Here is a 16,172-nt window from a genome sequence, read left to right as displayed (position 1 = left end):
TAAAAACTCATTTGAAAGTCATTCCATGTAAAGCATCAGAAGTAAACATGTGAAACCAAATGAATTCAATGGAACAGTTTTTCTAGGAAGATGCTCTAGTTCTTCCAGCTCCCAATTGCTTGAATAAACTTATACAACACTACAAACCTTCAATGCAGAGAGCCCAATCATGGTGGCAAATCTGGCACTTACAATTAAAGTCAGGCCACAGTTCAGGGGATTCTCATTCCCTTTCGCCCATGGACTGAGGAGAATGACTTGCCCAAGATCACCAGGAGATCCCAGCACAGCCCTCGGAAACGCTGACTTCCTCAATCCACCATTGTGAACTCCCCCTCCCCAAGGCCCTCCATGCAATCAAGGCCTTACATACCTTCAGGAATTTGATTTGAAGCAAAAGAATTATTTGGAATCACTGGTTTACGACAGACAGGATTATTTATTCTGGTCCCAGAGGATACTGGCAGAAAGTTCACAGGAGGGACACTGTACTTGTGATGGGTATTTGTCAGTAAATTGACTATTTCTGATTCTTCCTCTAAAAGGGTTATCAAAGAATACACAACAGGTTCTGAAGTTTCTGCCAATGTCAAGGCCTTGCCATAAAGGAACTCAGAAATATGTAAACGACAAGCCAGAGGTAGATTCTCATTGGTGGAATAAAATGCCACAAGAGGAGCTTGGTAAGGGTATTTGTGGTCTTTAGAAAATCGAATTTCGAGTTCATATAAAAAAGAGGCATCTTCGTGGGCATTAAGATGAGAATCATCTACAATTCTTTCCGCTCTTCCGACAATCTGATTTGGGGGCACTTCATGTTTGAATTTGCATCTTGATCCAAATTTACAATTTCCTTTGAGGTAAAATTTACAGACTTCAAGTGTAGCGTCCTGTGTATTTTTGGTACTTTCCCTTTGCTTGGATTTGCAGAATTTACTCGTCAAGTACTCCAGTTCTAATCCAATGGTCCAGACTCGGTTCTGAATTCTTTCTATAAATTTCTCTCCACAGATGGACTTGAGAGCAAATGCCTCTTCCTGACGCTGTTCCACACACTCATCCAAGCTGACATGGGCAACTGCCTCCGAGCTCTTCATCTTCTCCCCAAATGTCTCTGAAAAACACTGTGTGAGCAGATGTTCTAGTGATGCCCCGACATCTCCATCACAGAGCCTCAGGGCTGCCTGACAGCGCTCGGTGTCGAAGCCGTACCTACCAAGTGTGAAATGTGACAAAAATAGTAAGTAGTAGCAAGTCACAGAAGTGAAATTCATTTATATATGTTTGTGTGAAGTTATAACCACATATAGGTAGGATCTGTATTTTGAAAAAGTATCTCTGGTAATACTCCCTAATCACCTTGTTCCGAAAGAGAAGATATTAGACATGTATCATGCACGGCCACAACCCACACACTAGCAAAGTACTCCAGAGGGTTTATAGTATGATTTCAGTCTCTTCACTTCTCCCCTAACTCCCATCAATGTTGAAAGCAATCACCTGGAAAGCTTCTGCACTGCAAATGTTGAGACGGTAAACTCTGGACTCTGAGGCTCCACTGGGCCTGAGCCAGCATATTCCAAAGGGTCACAGTCAGGAACAAGGGAAGCTTCTCGTCCAGCAGACCAGTACTGTTCATCATCACACTCAGGCTCATCATCTTCCTCCTCCCCGGAAATGCCTCTTCTGCCAAAGGTAATATATTTTACATTAGATACTAATTTCCATGTACGTCAAAGAATACATAAGCAAGAGTCTAAGAATTTAGTTCAAGGAGCCAAAGGACCTAGGATCCTAACAATTTTTTTTTTTTTAGGATCCTAACTCTTCTTTAGTCACTGATTTAAACTTTTATTGATCTATTCATTTATATCCTGGCAATTAATATTCACCAGGCATTTATGACATGCCAGGTACTATGTTAAGGGTTTTATATGGTCTTTCTCTTTAAAAGTCTTCCCACTAATCTGATACTATTAGAATCTCCATTTTTTCAGATGATCAACGAAAACTTAGAGAGGATTAGTAATCGCCAAAGGTTATACAGTAAAGAGCAACCAGAGACTGTTAACCAAGGCAGTCTGACCCCAGAGCCTATATTCTTAACCACGGAAGCCCTGGCTATTCTCTCTCCTCGTTCATAAAAACCATCCCTCATTTTTTGCCTGGCTGCATAACCACCTTTCCTAAATCTAAAGCAGATAAAGAGATTTGTAGATAAGCTGGAGATGGAGCTGTTCACCACTGTCCACCCATTAATTGTGGCGAATGCCACGAACTGACTTTTTTGACTGAAATCACAAAGCAAAACAGTCAAAGAGTCGAAGTTGTTTCTCTTCAACAGATGGTTATAAGAAAGTGTACTCCTAAGCCTTCATCTCATCAACTCGGTATCTGCTCCTACAACAACACCGCTGTTTGTTCACTCCAAGGTTTTATTAAGAAGCCTGTCAATAAAGCAATTACTGAGTCTGTTTCAGCACTGTCCTCGGGAAAAAAGATGAAAAGGCAATTTGTACTGCTCACAGATACTGCAATACGAACTCACTCTGAAACTGTTGCTTAATAGTTATTGTTATTTCTCTCAGCTCACTTCCAACTAATTACATTGTCACCATAAGATCAGTACTGAAAAGTTGTCCCAAAGACACGTGGGACCTGCCCACTGCCAACACAGCTTCCTTCACATACGAATTTACTCAAATAAAATGATTTACTCAGATCCAGCGTCTGCGTCTTGCTCCTGCAGGTCCCGGAGAAGAGCTTTCACTTTCTCCTGGTTCTCAGAAGTCATGTGCAGGGTCTGAAGGGGCACTTTGGCTTCGGGCTTCCATCTGGGGCGTGCCTCTCCTTTTCTTACGCTACTGTTGCTAGGTCTGCAAAGGACACACTGACTTGGGACCACAACTTTGACACTCACCCCACAGGCCCCAAATATATACAGCACCAACTGGACTGTCAACTACCTTACAAATGATAACAGTGAATGTGAAGAAGTCCTTGTTTTCCACAGTACTTACCAGACTTCATTATCTTGCTGCTGCTGGAAAAAAAACCTGATTAGATACTTAAAATCATTAAATCTGGCTTCACTAACTCAAGAATCCTCTGGAAAAACTAATAGTAGGATGACTCCTGCTGGAATAGAGGACTTTCAAAAAAAAAAAAGAAAAGTGTTACACACAAATATTATTTCATTCTATTTTGGGTACCCAATCTGAAAACAATGAAGGGTCTCATCTTACTTGTGAATATTAGGCCCTGCTTTGGAAATATTTTCCTAAATTATCATTACTTCCTCATTAAAAAAAATAATAATAATAAATACATGTTCACTGGAGAAAAGTAGAAAACAGAAGTCATTCTAATTCACATCAATTATTTTCACATTTATAAATAAAACTATACAGTATAATATAATCTTTTATATTTGCTTTATTTCCTTATCAAAATAAAACTGGTATTTCTCTAAGATTAAATATTCTCTTACAATGTATTTTTTTGTCATTGTTGTTGGTTGTGGTGGTGGTTTTTTGTTTTTTGGGTTTTTTTTTTTGACAGAGAGAGAGATCACAAGTAGGCAGAGAGTCAGGCGGGCGGGGTGGGGGGAGCAGGCTCCCTGCTGAGCACAAGCCCGATGTGGGGCTCAATCCCAGGACCCTGAGATCATGACCTGAGCCGAAGGCAGAAGCTTAACCCACTGAGCCACCCAGGCACCCTCCTACAATGTATTTTTAAGTGGGTACGTATAGATATAGATGTGCTGGAATTTACTTCACTCATCTTTCATTGTTAGATTTTAGATTTTTTTAGGGACTCTTTTAAATATTTAAAACAATAATAAATTCTAAAGTTTAACATTATTCACTAAATTTCTTTTTTTCGTTTGGCATGTTTCATTATGAATTTTCACAAATCTAGGAAATGGAAGAATCTTTTTATGTTTAAAATCTCAATTCACAATATTAAGACTTTGAAAAGAACCACACATTTAAACTTGCAACACTGGATAGCAAAGGAGAAAATATAATCGATTATGGTTTTAGCCACTTAGTCAGTTTCTGAAAAGAAATGTTGCCCCAAGTCTATCATTTCTTCTAACATTCTTTTCTTTCTTTTAAAGTAGGCTCCATGCCCACTGTGATCCTAAAGTCAATCCCTCTGTTTGTACACTGTATCCCAATCTCTTCAGTCTCCTCAAGGAAAGAATTCCAGCACTTGTATTTCCCTCTACATCGTCAGTTCTTCACTCCTCTTGGAGCAGTCCCATCAGCACACACACATCCTCTGTAATTCTACCATCTTAAAAAAACCAAACCAAATTCTCCCCCTCAAACTATTGCCTTATCTCTTCTCCCTCCTCTGCCCTTTATTGTAAAACTCCTCAGAGGGGTTATCTAAATCATTGTTTTTGTCTCCATTTTCCTTCCTTTTCTCTCTGACACACACTACAATCAGGACTTCTCCTCACCGACTATATCAAACAGCTCTTGTCAAGACCTATGCTCTAGATATATAACTCAGTGAGGCCTAAAACCAAAATTACAAGGAGAAAAATCAAACACTACACTAAGAAAATCGTGCCTCATCCTACCACCCATCAAGAGTCTTGAACACTACTGTTACTGAAGCTAAGGTGCAGACATTCACCAGCTGAGGCCTTGGAGTAAAGCTGTGAGGTAAGACCACAATGGCACCATAAAGAAGAGATCCTGTCAGCTCATTTTCTGCTAGGCATATAACTGTCATGCCACCTACAGAAACAGTGTAAGATCTGGCTTGGGATTCACAGAAAAGGGAGATACCAATGAAAAACTGAAATTACCTGATTCTTAGGAAATGGCAGGTGAGAGACATCTGGATTATAAGCCTTTCCATGTCTAAGACAATTTTCTTAGTTAATCTTACCCTGGTGGCCTGCATAACTGCAGTCCTCAATAAAACAGTAGTCTCCAATAATCCTGAATTCAAATGAATAAACACGATATAAAAATTTCCAGCCCATTCCATTGGTTCAAGAAACTCCTGGCGGCCTTCACATGTGTTCTCCAGCAGTCTTAGGGTCATAACTAGATTACACAGCACTTTTGTGGGAATGAAGAAAATGTTGCATCTTCTAGGCCTGCTTAGGGGAAGTGATCATTCCTATGGGGCAGAGGGAGAGCAAATGGGTAAAGGAAATAGAAGGGGACAAACTTTGTAATAAGACAAGTGTGTTCTGGAGATGTAGTGTACAACACAGTGACCATAGTTAAATATGATGTTTTATATATTTGAATTTGGTGAGATAGTTCTTAGAGGTTCGCTCGTATGCAAAATTTAAGAAACAACAACAACAAAAAAAATGAACAAAGGAAAACAAAAAGAGACAAGCAGAAAAGCAGACTTTTAAATACATGGAACCAACTGGTGGCTACCAGAGGGGAGGAGGGTGCCTGGGGATGGGTGAACAGGTGATGGGGATGCAGAGGGCACTGATCTTCATGAGCACCGAGTAACATACAGAATTGTCGAACAATTATTCTGTGTGACTGAAACTACTAAAAGACTGTATATTCATTAGACTTGAATAAAGAAAAAATTCACACCAAAAATAAACAAAGAAACCATAATTATGTAAGGCAATGGCTGTGCAACTAGAGAAATAAAGGTTACCTATGCTACCCATACCGCCAAATCCAGAGGCCAGCTGTGAGTGCACATCTCTCTTGAGCTCTCACAAGCACTCCTTCACGACAAGTATCCCTTCATGGATCCCATTATATCCAACTGGATAATCCCTTTCAGAGCAGCTTTATTTCCTGATTCCAGAAACGAAACTCTCCTAGTTTTCCTCCTACTCCTCTGGCAACTCCTCTCTCCCCTTTGACAGATTCTCCTAATCTCTCTCAGCTATAAAGCCTAGAGTAGCCCAGGCCTCCGAGTTCGGACCTCTTCTCTATCTATATAGTCCATCTCACCCAATCTCACAGTTTTAAGCTGCAGTCATTTAGAGGACTCATACATTAACTTCTCTAGCTCAGATTTTTTCCCTGAACTCAAGATTTAGATGTAAATTGCCTATAGACAGTACACACAGAATACTAAGTCAGGGCTACTGAATATAGTTGTGCAGACTGAACACTGTGCAAAGGCTCCTGGTGGGGATAGGAGGAGGATGAGGGAGGATGGGACAGCAAGTGTTCAAACCCAGCCTATGTTAGCGTACAAGCCACGCTTCTGGGGCTAAAACTGCCCAAAGAAAGGGGCATCATTTTCTAATTCACATAAAGGCATACAATGAATAGTAGCAACTCTGGCAGGAGGGACTGATGTCACACACCTTTGCCTCAAGGCCGGCAAGGGCCTCCTATCTTTCTTAAAGCAAAAGCCAAAATCCTTACACAGGACACTAAGGTCTTACACAGCATTAGCCTCTTGGATCTAACTGCCTGTTACTCTCCTTCTTACCCATCCACTCTGGCCACATGCTTCCCTGCCACTTCTTAAACCTTCCAAGCACACTCTGGTTGAGGGGCTTTGTACGTGGTGTTCCCGCTGCCTTGAATGTTCTCCTTCTCGTCCCTGCTTAAAGGACATGTTATTAGAGAAGCCTTCCCTGATCACTCTACATAAAACAGCAACCATTTAAAAATAACAGCAGTTTATTTTAGTATTTTCTACCTCTTTTATCTTCATTTTTCTCCAGGGTACTTTCTACCTGGCATATTATATATCATATATGGTCCTTATACCTCAAACTTGCTTCTATGAAGACAAGAACACTCTCTTATTCATTGCTCTAATTCTAGTCCCTAACACAGTGTGGGGTGCATAGTAGGCGCTCAGTACTGAGCATCCATTCATGCTCAGTAGGCAGCATGAATGGATGCCCAAGGCTTTAAGAACCCCCAGTTACAATGTTTATGTTTTCAAAAAGACGGGAGCTGCTTCTAACTCAGAAGTTAGGCTCTTAAGTCAGCAGGTAAAGTGAAAATATACCTTAAAATTCCCCTAGAAATTTCCTAGATTCCTTTTAAAAAAGGATCAAGTTTGAGAATGATATATTAGCTCTCAGTATGTCCAAAATGATCGTTTTTCTTTTAGAACAAAAAAAGTTTGTAGACTCTCTGGTTGAATATTAGATGAAGTTCTTGGTTATATTAGGGACTTTGTATAAAAATATGTATTTAAGCCCTAAAATCACACACTCAGTGCATCAAGTGGCTTCAACTACAAAAAGCACCTGGAAACTGAGACTGATCGAGGGAACTGTACTTCTTCCATGTCTTGCTCACTGTGGGGCCCAGATTCATTCAGTGGCAAGTTTAAACTATTTAAATGCTATCTGTTTTTCTTTTTTCTTTTTCTGAGTGCAAATACTTGTATTCATTTAAGTTAAAAGCATGTTTGATGCAGTTAAGCTCTAGCACACACCTATAATCCTTTCTAATTAATATTTAGTTGGGAGTTATTTCACAAAAGAGAGAGAGAGTATGTGTGCTTGTAGCTTTAAAGAAACCTTTCCATCTCCAAAAATTCCGTGGACAGCTTGCAGACAGTGAGAATTCTCTATCTATGCTATATAACCTGCAGCAACAAAACCTATACTTTTACTAAATATTCATTAGACTTATCAGAATCTATTCATATTTGAAAGCTGAAGATGAAAGAAGCCTGGATATGACTCTCTCATGGGTCATCACATGAAGCACCAGTGAAGATTTGGCTGGTATGTCTGGAAAAGAAATAATTCATCAACTAAAGAGACAGAGAGGACCAACAAGTAGCATTTGGGGGCTTTCAAACTACAATGTGTAAGAAATAGTCAAAATAATTTTTACTTTTGCCATTTCCAATACTTACTTTTCCGGTAACATGAGTTACAGCAACAGCATTATATTTGATTCACAGTGGCATGCAAGTTGAAGTTAACCTCAGATTTCGACCTTCCAAAAAAAGCCATTAGGTGTAACCTGTTCTAGAGGCTTCCAAAAAAAGCCACCTAATGGCTTTTTTTGGAAGCCTCTAGAACAGGTTACAGTGGGAGACTGCAAGGTTTTAAAACAAGAGCTACAATTCACTTGACCAGAATTACTTGGCATTTTCCCCCCTTCCTCTTAGCTCTCCCCTGTCCCACAGGTCAGAAACTGATACTATTTCTATACTTAAATATTAAAAAAGCATAATGACCTGGATGAGCGCCTTGATTCACTGAAGATACAAAAGTCATCGCCATCATCCCAAATTCTACTCGAGGCCTTCCGATTGCCAGCGCTGCCACCACCACCGCCACCGCCGCCCCCGTGTGATTTATTGGTGTGACTCCTGCCTCCTCTGGCTCCTCTAGACGACCCTTTCCCACCTCCTTTGCCTGGCTTGCCTTTTCTTCTTACTGAAGAACTCATTTTCACCTGCAAGAGAAAAATTAATACACACATCATAAAACTAGACAAGTATGACAATCCTTTGTCACAGTTATGGACAGAACCCCTTACAAAGAAATAAGGAAATGCATGTTTTTGAAAAGGGTCAGTCTAGGGGAAGCATAGATAAATTGTTTAAACAAAAGCTTTACAAGCACATCCCTCTGGGGATTAATATTTATTGAGTTTCTCCGACACAGATTTCTTAACCAGGAATATGTATCAGAAATACCTGCAGAAGTTTCAAAACACACATGCTTAAGCCCCAGTCCTAGATCCTGATTTGGTTAGATTTGGTATATGGCTTAAAAAACTCTAGTTGAAAAGAGATGTTCTTCATGTATTTAATACGTGATTTGATAAACAAAATTTTAATTTACATATATGCTTCCAGAGATACAGTCCTTGTTCAGAGATTTTGCCTGGGTAGAATGAAAGTATAAAGCTTTTGCATGCAAATGAAGTTAAGTTGTTAACCAGCTTAAAATAAAATATTATAACTATAAGATGCTTTATGTAAGCCTCATGAAAACTACAAAGCAAAAATCTACAGTACGTATACAAAAGAGAAAGGAATCAAAGCATACCGCTAGAGAAAACCATCAACTCACAAAGACAGCAGGAGAGAAAAAGGATTTATAAAACACCTAAGAAACGATTAGCAAAATGTCAGTTTTAAGCCCTTACCTATTAGTAATTACCTTACATGTAAAGAGGTTAATTTCTCCAAGCAAAAGACACAAAATGGCCGAAGAGATGAAAAAATAAGACCCAACCATATGCTACCTACAACAGAAGTGCTTTGGCTTTAGGGACACCAACTGAAAGTGAAGGGATGGAAAAAGCTATTCCATGCAGATGGAAACCAAAAGAAAGCAGGAACAACTATACTTTTATTGGGCAAAATGTACTTTAAGGCAAAAACTAACAAGGGACAAAGATGGTCATTACATAATGATAAGGGGATTAAATCAAGAGGTTCCAACAATTGTAAATATGTACCCAACACCAAAACACCTAAATATATAAAGCAAAACAGATATAGACCAAAAAGAAAGCAAAAATGAAAATGATACATTAAAATTATAAAATATAGCCAAAGCTAGATATTTATTTCACTTAATTTTATTTTTTTAAAGATTTTATTTATTTGTCAGAGAGAGGGAGCACAAGCAGGGGGAGGGGCAGAGACAGAGGGAGAAGGAGGCTCTCCACTGAACAAGAAGCCGAAATGGGACTCAGTCCCAGGACCCTGAGATCATGACCTAAGCAGAAGGCGACTTTAACTCACTGAGGCACCCAGGAGTCCCCAAAGCTAGCTTTAAGATATTCTCTTAGACTTGCATATTCCTATAAGAAAATAGTTTTTTAACTCAAGAAGTAATAAGCTACATTAAAAATAAGAAAGTACCTAGGAATAAATTTAACAAGGAGGCGAAAGAACTGTGCACTGGAAACTAGAAGACATTGATGAAAGAAATCAAAGAAGATACAAATAAATGGAATCGATTTATCGATTGGAAAAATTGACAATTATCAGAATGTCCATACTACCCAAAGTAATCTTCAGATTCAATGTAACCTCTATCAAAATCCCAATGGCATTCTTTGCAGAACTTGAATAAATAATCCTAAAATTTGCACAGAGCCACAAAGACCCTGAATAGCCAAAGCAATCTTGAGAAAGAAGAACTAAGCTGGAGACATCATAATCCCTGATTTTAAACTATATTATAAAGCTGTGGTAATAAAACAGTATACTATTAGCATAAAAACAGACACACAGATGAATGGAACAGAATAGAGAACCCAGAAACAAACTCATACATATATGGTCAATTAATTCACAATAAAGGGGCCAAGAATAAACAATGAGGAAAGAGGTCAATAAATCATGTTGGGAAAACTGGACAGCCACATGCAAAAGAACGAAATTAGACTATTATCTTACACCACACACAAAAATGAACTCGAAATGGATTAAAGACTTGAATGTAAGACTTGAAGCCAAACAACTCCTAGATGAAAATATAGGCAGTAAACTCTTTGATATCAGTGTTGGTGATGAGTTCTTGACTCCAAAATCAAAGGCAACAAAAGCAAAAATGAAAATGTGGGACTACATCAAGCTAAAAAGTTTCTGCAAGCAAAGGGAAACATCAACAAAATGAAAAGGCAACCTACTGAATGGAGAAAATATTTGCAAATCATGTATCTGATAAGAGATTACTATCTAAAATATATAAAGAGCTCTTACAATTCAACAGCAGAAAACCCCAAATGATTCAATTAAAAAACTAGCAGATGATCTGAATACACATTTTTCCAAAGAGAACATATAGATGGCCAACAGGTACATGAAAAGATGCTCAACATCACTAATTATCAGGGAAATACAAACCCAAACCACAAGGAAATATCACCTCACACCTGTGCGAATGGCTATTATCAAAAAGACAAGAAATAACAAGTGTTAGCAAGGATATGGAGAAAAGGGAACTCTTGTGCACTGTTGGTAGGAATGTAAACTGGCATAGCTACTATGGAAAACAGTACAGAGATTCGTCAAAAAATTCAAAATAGAGGGTTCCTGAGTGGCTCAGTTGGTTAAGCAACTGCCTTCGGCTCAGGTCACGGATCCCAGAGTTCTGGGATCGAATCCCGCATGGGGATCACGGCTCCACGAGGAGTCTGCTTCTCCCTCTGACCTTCTTGCCTCTCATGCTCTCTTTCACTGTCTCTCTCTCAAATAAATAAACAAAATCTTAAAAAAAAATTCAAAATAGAACTATCATACAATTTAACAATTCCACTTCTGGGTGTTTATCCAAAGAAAATGAAAATATTAATTCAAAAGCATATACATATGGATATATTCAATGGAATACTATTCAGCCGTAAAAGAGAATGAAATATTGTCATTTGTGACAACAAGGATGGGACACTGAAGGCATTTTGTTAAAGTGAAATTAGTCAGAAAGAGAAAGACAAATACGTATGATCTCACTCAAATGTGGAATTTAAAAACAAAAACAACCAAGCTCACAGATAAAAAGAACAGATTGGTGGTCACCAGAGGTGGTGGGTAGAGAGTGGGTAAAATGGGTAAAGGGGTCAACAGGTACAAACTTCCAGATATAAAATAAATACATTACGGAGATATAATGTACAGCATAGGGACTACAGTAAATAATACTCTATTGCATACTTGATAGCTGCGAAGAGAGTAAATTGTAAAATCCTCATCATAAGAAAAAAAAATTTTTTTGTAACTATGTAAGGTGGTGGATGCTAACTACTAGACTTACTGTGGTGATCATTTCACAATATATACAAATGACATCATTATGTTATATAACTGAAACTAATGTTATATGTCAATTATACGCAGTTTAAAAAATGATCCAACTATATGCTATTTATTTATCATTTTAAATTCAAAGACACAAATAAATGAAAGAAAACAGATGGTAAAAGATAAATTATGCAAACAGCAACCACAAGAAAGCTGGAGTGACTGTGCTAATATCAGACAAAATAGACTTTAAAGCAAAAAAAAATGTTACTAGAAATAAAGAAGGACATTTCATAATGATAAAGGGGCTGATCTATCAGAAAGATATAACAATGATAAATATATATGCACCTAATAACAGAGCACCAAAATACATGAGCCAACAACTGATATAACAAAAAAGAAGACAAAATTCCTCATGAAGCTTACCTTCCAAAGGGTAAGACATAAATAAATAAACAGATAATGCCAGTTAAATGCTGTACAGAAAAAGAAAAATCCCAAGACTGTTATTTTAAAGACAGTAGTCAGGTAAGGCCTCTGTGAGATCATGTTTGAGCAGACAACCTGAACAAACTGAGAAAGAGCCATGAAATATTTGTGAAAACAATATTCCGAGGGGAAGGTGCCAGGTCCAGAACATCTTCAATGCACTGAGCTGGACAAACAGTAAGAAGTTTGATGGGTCCGTACTGAAGTGAGGAGAGCAGATGAGGTCAGAGAGCAGAGAAGGCCAAGAAAAAGCTGGAGACAGGGGGAGCACTGTGAGGAGAGGCAAGAGAGAAGGGGTTGTTACCTCAATAAAGTGGGCAGACCACAAAGTTAACTTTGCATTGCCACAGCAAAGATCTGGTTGGGTTTGGTTCTTAAGTTGCAGTTATTGCCAATTTAGTCTAATACTTGACTTTGAAGATTTTATACACAATATTTTTGTTATACATCACAACTTGGCCACCTCTGCTCCAAACAAAAGAATGAATCTTAAAGTGAGCTTTTTTCTTTTGGTGATTCATGTATGTACAGAGATTCTGTGATTCCATTTCATACTGTACCATACAGGAATGCTTTGTATAAATGAATTGCTTTTCATTTTAGTATCATTAGTAGTATCATGGTCCCATTACATGCCTATTAACCTCATAAATGTGTCATTAGTTTTTGAGAAAAAATATGTAAATATGTATTGTAACATGAGAATTTCTCTCCAAAGCAGGGCTTTAAGTATTTTGGAAAAGTTTGACTGAGTATATCACGTGAATTCAGATTACTTCAATGCCAAGAATTATGTTTAGATAGGAAAAAAGAAGCTTGTTTTGATCTCAGATAGAAAAATAGATTGCTTTGGGTTTTATGTAGCTTTAGATTTAATTTATTTATTTGACAGAGAGAGACACAGTGAGAGAGGGAACACAAGCAGGGGGAGTGGGAGAGGAAAAAGCAGGCTTCCCGCCAAGCAGGGAGCCTGATGTGGGGCTCAATCCCAGGAACCTGCAATCATGACCTGAGCTGAACACAGAGGCTTAATGACTGAGCCACCCAGGTGCCCCGTAGCTTTAGATTTTAAAAAAGCTAGAATTTAATCTATTTAACTAAAAGTGACTTGGAAAAAAAAATTTTCTTGGAAAAATTTTTTAAAATTCTAAATATGATAGGAAATCTCTAAAGAGCTGAGGCAAAAGATGGCTAGGACTGACTCACATTTTAAAACAATTATTTTAGGGATGCCTCGGTGGCTCAGTCGGTTAAGGCCACTGCCTTCAACTCAGGTCATGATGCCAGGGTCCTGGGATCAAGTCCCATATTGGGCTCCTTCCTCAGTAGGGAGCCTGCTTCTCTCTCGGCCTCTGCCTGCCACTCTGCCTGCTTGTGCACTCTCTCTCTCTCTCTCTCTCTCTCTGACAAATAAATAAACAAAAAATCTTAAAAAAAAATAAAACAATTACTCTAGCTTCTATGTGAAGAATAAAGAGACTGCGGGGGTGGGGGGCACAGTGAGGAGACGCCAGGATACCAACTAGGAAATTACTGCAGTTGTTCAGGCAAAGCAAATACAGAAAAAATAGTGCGTTGGACTAGAGTGGGAGCAGTAGAGTTGAAAAGTGGTCACAGATTCCGAATGTATTTTAAATGTAGATGAATGAGATGAAAAGTATGAGAAAGAAATGTCTACAATTACTGTGAGATTTTTTAGCCTACATTAACTGGGTAAATAGTGGTGTCATGTGCTCAGAACTGAAATACTCGGGAGGAAAAAATCAGGGAGGGTGTCACAAGTTCATTGGATCTGTTACATTTGAGATGCCAATTAGATACTCACATGGAGACATACTGAAGGTAGTTGAACAAACAAGTCTGCATTAAGGGGAAAGGTAAGATTATTTCATTTAAACCTCTAAAAATCTAGTATGGTAAAGATCAATTTTTACATTTTATAGAAAAGGAGACTAGAGCACAGATAATTATATGACATGTCTAATGGCACCTAACGTACAGAAGCAAAGTCTGGAGGCAGGGTTTGAAACAATCTGTCTGACACCAAAGCCAAATTCTTCCTACCGTATCTCCTCCTCCTCACCACACACATGTACCTTGTATCTTCTTCAATTCAAAGTTTAGTGATAAACAAGACCTCCTTCGATTTGGGCCTGGGTCTTAATTTATAAAGGGGACAACAAGGAGAGATCAATGCCACCAAAAGAAAAGTTTAATGTTATTCACCATTTGGCCAGAAAGGAGAGGGGTGTGCCGTGCCACGGCAGGCCAGGTCCACAGGAAGAAGCACCGGTGTCAGTCAGGAGGCACAAAGGAGCCAGGGGAAGGCAAAAGCCACAGCCTTTCTTAGGGTTTCCGCAGGAAAGGCAGGGCAGAGTAAACAGTTTAGGACTGGCCAGTTAAAATAATCCCAGCAGGCTTTGGGGCAGAGCGGCTGTGCTTAGTTGCCTGTGACCTGGCCCTGGGTTGATTTAGGGGGAGGGAGGAATTGGCTTGGGGTGTAAAAATTATGATAAAGGAGGTAGGTGGTGGGGGGTTGGTCTGCATATGAAAGGTGTGTTCACAGGTCAGGGTGAATTAGCTATCCCTAGGAAGGGCAGCTTCTTCCTGGCCAGGTTGGTCCCCAATGTGTCAAAACAGAATAAAATAATGGAAAATAAAAAAATGATTAATACACATTTCCAACACAAATTTCAAATCCCTTCATTGCAAGTCTCCCGACTCCAGACCTCTTAGATAAGAGTATCATAAGAAGCCCAACTACCTCAAATTCTTTTGTAAAAACAGTGTTACTTATACTCACAAAAACTTAGGGTCATTAAAAGCTTAGCAGGAGACGAAAACAATCAGGCAAACTGAAATTCTGTAAAGTTGTGCATCAGTAATTATCTATTACTTCTAGAATTCAGAAAAAGGTAAAGGATATACAAATCAGATTCAGCTCAAAAAACACCCAGTCTAGGTAAGTTTGTGTAAGTAAAATACACTAGGAAAAAAGCAAGAAGATAATGTGCTTTGATTTTTAAAGAGTGGCTAGACAACCAGGCCACTCCCCAGCTAGCTTGCCTAAATAAACGAGCAACAACTTGTCTCACACCATCCCAGAAAATGTCAACTTTACAACCGGATCTAAGATCTGCTCTCAAAATGTTGAAGGAAGACTGCGGTACCAATACGACTCACCCCAGATGTCTTCAAGGGAATGAGAATCAGGTTGTATGATCTACATGGATTAAATGTCTCTATTCTATTCCACTTAGCCTGGGAAGATTCCAACTATTTTTCTTCACCGTGGACACAGGGACCTAAGTTTGGCTCGAAGAGGATCCTTTATTTCACAACCAGAACAGGCCCCCAGGAACAGAATCACCAAACAGGGCACTGAAACCTGATCACACACCCTCCCTTCCCAGGCAAACCTCTGACTGACCCCATACATCCAGCTCCACGCAGATACCCACACCTGGTACCTTTCTTCCAGCATATACTCAGTTCCAGACGCCGACAAGAGGCAGGAAAGGTAACCCGAGCCTCTTCAATGCAACCCTTAACCCCTCTCGTAGCTGGAATCAGCTCCCTCGCCTCCAGCCCGGGTACGGACAACCCGGGATCCTGCTAGCCCAGACTCACCCGCCCCAGCCAGCCTGCCTGGATCCCCCCTCGACACCCCCCCCCGGCCGGATGCTCTTCAGACCCTGACCGCCCCCGGAGAGGGAGGCGGTAGCAGGGTCCGCACACTGACAACCAGGGCGGCGCGCGGACCACGCACACACGCACACATCCCTTGTCCGCGGAAGGGGGAGGCCGTGGCGGGTTCGCAGCGCCGCTTCCCGGGGCCGCTGTCTGGAGGAAGCACCCGGGACCGAAGGGGTCCCGCTGGGGAGTCGGCACCCACCGCGATCTCACCTGGAGCGGCTCCGCGGCGGCCCAGCTGCGGCAGCACAACCCGCTGCCTTCTGATTGGCTCAGCGTCGGCCCCT

The 16,172-nt window shown here is 39.9% G+C and overlaps 1 protein-coding gene across 10 annotated transcripts in view; it reads right to left on the bottom strand.

Moving 5' to 3' along the window:
- DHX57 (DExH-box helicase 57) overlaps window positions 1-16,160 on the bottom strand; it is a 55,856-nt gene extending 39,696 nt beyond the window's left edge. The window contains exons 1-5 of one of the 10 annotated variants that reach the window (XM_032352913.1): window positions 16,099-16,160; window positions 8,173-8,393; window positions 2,718-2,876; window positions 1,501-1,686; window positions 374-1,212 (exon numbers count right to left, since the gene is read on the bottom strand). In XM_032352913.1, coding sequence (XP_032208804.1) covers window positions 374-1,212; window positions 1,501-1,686; window positions 2,718-2,876; window positions 8,173-8,387 — 1,399 coding nt within the window. In that variant the 5' untranslated portion in view covers window positions 8,388-8,393; window positions 16,099-16,160. The other 9 variants (XM_032352919.1, XM_032352911.1, XM_032352915.1 and 6 more) reach the window with 9 other exon arrangements.
- Window positions 16,161-16,172: the final 12 nt, after the last annotated feature.

The sequence above is a fragment of the Mustela erminea genome, chromosome 7 (genome assembly GCF_009829155.1).
Source record: "Mustela erminea isolate mMusErm1 chromosome 7, mMusErm1.Pri, whole genome shotgun sequence".
NCBI classification, from domain to species: Eukaryota; Metazoa; Chordata; class Mammalia; order Carnivora; family Mustelidae; genus Mustela; species Mustela erminea.
This window is presented reverse-complemented; position numbering and strand designations above follow the sequence as displayed.